At 46.4% G+C, this 5,000-nt stretch overlaps 2 protein-coding genes across 2 annotated transcripts in view; one reads left to right on the top strand and one right to left on the bottom strand.

Annotated features, from left to right (window-relative positions):
• Positions 1–5,000, top strand: part of rbp4 (retinol binding protein 4, plasma) — a 170,468-nt gene that overhangs the window by 90,880 nt on the left and 74,588 nt on the right. The window lies entirely within an intron of this gene.
• Positions 1–5,000, bottom strand: part of plce1 (phospholipase C, epsilon 1) — a gene marked incomplete at both ends in the record, with an annotated part of 53,930 nt that overhangs the window by 22,358 nt on the left and 26,572 nt on the right. The window contains 2 exons of the mRNA XM_080542340.1: positions 366–511; positions 3,243–3,559. Of these exons, the coding sequence (XP_080398466.1) occupies positions 366–511; positions 3,243–3,559 (463 nt within the window). The remainder of the gene's footprint in view (positions 1–365; positions 512–3,242; positions 3,560–5,000) is intronic.

Here is a 5,000-nt window from a genome sequence, read left to right as displayed (position 1 = left end):
AAAGTACCGCTTACCGCTGACAGCGGGGAGAGGAAATATTTCTACCCGGGAATTCGCTCCTTGCTGTGTCCACGGTGATAGGAGTGGAGGATCGTAGTTTGTAGACTAGACGCAGCCTAGATGTATTCGACCAATCACAAAACAGTTTTGCAAGCGCGTCGCTTCGCGCTTGTGGGTGTGTCTAGCGCTGTGAAGGTCTGAAAAGCGGCCTAAATCTTTTTTTGTTTTTTTTGTTGAGAAATCTGAATGGTGGCGGAGGAAATTCCATCGTGGCGGCCCGCCACGATGAAATGCATGTAGAGGAAACACTGCTGTATATATAAATAAGGGGACAGGAGGTAAATATATCAACAGTCCTACGGTACCTGAGCCCGGCCAGGAACTCCATGACAGCGTTGTAGTTGCCCATGTTCCAGCAGCTCTTGGCGACATGCACCAGGTAGGAGAACACCTCTCTCTTCTCCTCCATAGAGCCTGCTGTCAGAATTAGCCAGGTCACCCACGAACTCACCTGCGGGGGCCAGAGGACCACAGTTAAGAGCATAATACATTCACTAGTAGGTACAGTAACACTTAGAACTGTATTTGTATGACTGTTGTTATTGCCTTGAAAGAGCCAGAGTGAATGGCCAAGGACAGGCATTTCTCTCTCCGTGGATAGTCAATAATATACACAGCATCGACATGGACAAGATTCTTAATGATGTGAGGTGGATCCTGCTCAGGACGAAACGTCTGTTTTTGTGCATCTGAATTAAATCACTATGGCAGCATAACCAGAGTTGCGGACATTCCTTTTTTTGTTTCCAAGACTTATAATAAGCCAAGGCTAGCCTGGCACGCTGACGAGGTCGTTAGAGTAAGATCGACCCAGGTTTCCCTGTCCATATTTCCACCTAACACACAAAGGTATTGTAACTGGCTAAAACATCAAGTAATGAAACTCTCTTGACTGCATCAGTTCTTGTTTGTTACACTGGAACATCAACCCGAACAGAACAGTAGGCCCAAGGCCAAGCTGCTTTATCTCCGGTCATAACAGACGGAGCAAATATTTGCCCGCTGTCGTGTTGTGGTGAAACTCCCCTCCTCCCTTAAAACAATGAATATAAACAGTTCCACAGGCTCCTGATAGTCCGGTCTGTTGCTATTGGGGAGGGGGCCATGGGGGTGTATGTATGTGTGTGTGTGTGTGGGGTGTGTGTGTGTGGGGGGGGGGGGACCAGGGCCACTCATCCTCATGTCATCTCCACAGCATTCCGCCGGTCTGCTCCGAAGACTACAGTTACCCAGAGACAGAGACACGCCAGCAGGCTTTGACATTTTTTTTACCCCCCCCCCCCGCAGAGCCACTTACTGGGTTATGTAAGGCTCCTGGGGAACCCCCCCCCCCCCGGCCGAGAGAGAGAGAGCACAAACTTCAGAGACACTAATACAAAGTTCCCGGACAATTACGCTTCGAGAGACATGGATATCATCCATCCCCCCCCCCCCCCCCCCCCCCCGCTTCTGAGAACAGCCGTGAGACAGACACAACCAAAGCGACATCCAACCTAAAACACGACATTCCTTCCCCCCACGAAAGGTCTGCGCTGTTATGGTGATGACATAAGCGCTCAAATACAGAACGGAGCTGTGTTTCAGTCCGTCTCTCAGGGTTGTAAACGTTTGGGCGGCGGCGCACTTGAAAGAGTTGCTAGGCCATGTAGATTAGAGCGGAGCACATAGTTGGCAGAGCTCTGATATTCCAGATAGGCGTTCTACACTCCTCCCTGGATCACTCAGTATTAATGGTAGAGGATCAGTCTGTTCTTATCAACAGGCCATACCTGTTATGTGGCGCCCTTCAATAACAACACAGGAGAGGTTACATTGCATCAGCACGCAGCAACCCAAATCCAGGCAACTAAAATGGTCTAGCACTCAAATATGATAGGCTATGATACACACTGTAAGTTACACAAATAGAATGGGACATTGGTCCATTCCTCCAACAAAAAAAGAAATCAGTATCTAATTGGTGGGAATGACAATAGCATAATCTGACCACTGATCAAACACGAACACGTACACAAACAGCACTTGCTGATACAAGCTGATACCCTTTGTTGTGTGTTCGCTCTCCGCTATGCGGCTCCGCTTTGCCTTGATGGATATGTTACATGATCACAGTTGACTGAGAGTTATTGCAAACTCGACACACGGAGTGTATTGTGTTTCTCAAACTTGATTGCTCCTGACAGCAGGCAGCCATTTTGTAAAAAATAAATAAATGAATAAATCACTGAAAAGTGTTGAACATGTCTTGATTCTCTTGCTCCAGTTTGTGGAAATGGGCACAGTAGGCGAGCGAGTACAGAGTCCATCACGCTGTGTGGGGCTTTTGTCAAGAGTGTCTCTGCAAGAGAAGAGGCTGTCATTTGACTCTGGCTCCTCATGCCCAAAAATGGCCAGGATGCACATTTTGGGGCGAAACAACCTTTTTTTTCTTTTTCTCTCCTTCTCTAACTTAATGAAAGCCAGCTGATGTTAAGGCATGCAACTTAAAGATTACATCATCATCATTTCCAGTCTCCGCTCTGTGCTTGGGACTGACCTCATTCAAAAAATCTGCAGAGATGTTTTTCTTAATTGTTTATTCTCAAAGTCAATCAGTGTAGCAGACGGCTCAAAGAGTTTAAAAGTGTAACTATATACCAAGAGTGGAAAAAGTATGTGAAGCAAGCTGGCAGAATAAGTAGACCTAATGAAGCTTACCACAGGGTGGCCGATTCCTCAAAGCAACAGAGAAAAAAACGACAGCTGATAGCTATTTCCAGTACCGTAACTCTCATATTAAAAGTCCAGTCTCTGTGGATTGTTTCAATAACTCATCGATCAGGTTTTGGCTAAATCAAATATTCAAAATCTTATCTTACAGAATCAACGGTTAGGTCTTGGCTGACTCCTTTTGAGTCAAAGCTAGGCAGAGGGTAATGACTAGTACAGTGCTTTTCTTTATTTGTTGAGTCACTAGTAGATTGTTATAAAGCTTTAGATGGGTTACAACAATGCACACCGGGACCGCCTAGTCTACTCCTATGTTGTCAGTGTCCATGGCATGTATACATTTTCCTGAAACTGTCTGTGCATTATTGTATGTATCATGTACATTGGTTACCTTTGAAACACATTGCCTGTAGGAGATCAACAAAGTCGTATTGAAAAAATCAAGTCGAATCTACTCAGCCAGACGTTCTCACCTCATTGAAGCGTGTGACCAGGTCTTCCACTGTGTTGCGCTGGGTGCTGACTGTTGACATGGTCGGGGCTGACAGGGAGGCCTTGAGGTTGGGGTGGCGCTTCTGGCACTCTGGGCTGCCCAGGTCTCTGGTCAGGAAGCACAGGTAGTCCAGGGGGAAGATACGGCGGTACAGCTGCTGCTCCTGCTCCGTCAGGATGCTGGCGATCTCCTCTGGGAACTGGATCAGGTGGCGCAGGTCTGCCAGCTCTTTGCTGATGCCTGTCACATTGGGCGGAAGGACACTGGTGCCCGCCATGTTGTTGCACAGCTGACGCTCTGGGGGGGAAACAGACAGAGACATATGCAGAGTCAATGCAGAGTCAACGTAGAGTTAATCACACGCACGCAGTCAGCATGTACGTAGTTAATCAAACACACTGGATGATAGTGTTGTATTGACCAGGGTGTCTAGTAACAGACTGCAGCCAAGTCTCAACACAATACGCCTTGGTATTCATTTCTAATGATCACATGACACCAAAAATAGTTCCCCCTGTCTGTTTTGTCTGTCTATATGATCCACCTCACCTCAACACTACCCGCAGCATCCCACATTTACACCCGAGTGTCAGGGAGTGAGCACCTGACAGTCCTCGTGTTGGGTTTCCACAGGGTCCATTAGCCTGTGTGTTTACACACCGAGAGAACACGGCTCCCTCCTCTCCCCTCATGAGGACTAATGGCTGTATGTGCTATGTTGGTATGGTGGGCAGGGAACAGCACAAAAATACAATAAATACCGGGAATTAGTCGCTCCTCTGGACATTGTCAGCCACCAGACGCAACCGTTGGCTAGGCCTGGGTAACCCTTGAGATGTGCTACAGGTAGCCATGGCTACGGCAATAACTGGCGTCGAAAAAAAGTTGCCTATTTATATTGCTTGATTTGTGCGTCCGGTCTCAACCGGTTCTTGTAATGAACAGGGTGTGTGAGAGAGTCGGTGGATTTGTGTTAGGTTTATATTAGCGAGTATGGGCTATTTGTCATACTGCCTCACACTGAACACGGTATCCTGCCGTGAGCGCCTAGTGCCTAGAAAGATGTTTGCTTGGTGCGGACGAGACTGAGGGGTGAAAGCAGTAATGGCACAGCTTAACAGAGAGATAAACAAGATTTACAAGATAAACACAATTCTAGCATATTCAAGCAATCCATCTGTGTCTTCACAGCTAAGGTCTTCTGTATTGCCATTGATTCCCTTGTACAATTCAGCAAGTTCAAACACGGAGAGTGACTAGCCTTTTGACCCTAGTATTCAACAATAATAATAATACTTTCCTTGAAACAAGAACAGCTTTTGTTTTGTGAAAGCCATGCTTGTCGAGTCTATGAACCACCATTGTTATCTCGTCCTGTAAAATGAAAACCAGCTTCGCTGCATATTGCACAAAGAATACTCTCAACAAATCAATTACTTCTTATCATCCATCTCCCACATCTGGTCAATGTTCCATTGTTTTTACAAGCTACCTTTTGAAGTGGAAACAGAAATCCAAATTGATATGCATTTCATTAATGTAGAATTATGCCGAGGGGGACTAAGTGTCCTCCCTAATCTTTATGGATGCCCTACTCAAAATACAGCATAAAAGCCTGTTACAGTTCATGGTTAGGGCTCTGCTAATTTCGGCGAAGATCCTGCTTTAGAATAGAGCTGGGCTGCTTGGCCGAACATCCTGCTGTGAATCCAATGTTCCCTCAGATCACACTCCCACT

The sequence above is a fragment of the Nansenia antarctica genome, assembly GCF_963989245.1.
Source record: "Nansenia antarctica genome assembly, chromosome: 11".
Lineage (NCBI taxonomy): Eukaryota > Metazoa > Chordata > Actinopteri > Argentiniformes > Microstomatidae > Nansenia > Nansenia antarctica.
The sequence above is the reverse complement of the archived record's forward strand: the minus strand, read 5'-3'. Positions and strand labels throughout refer to the sequence as shown.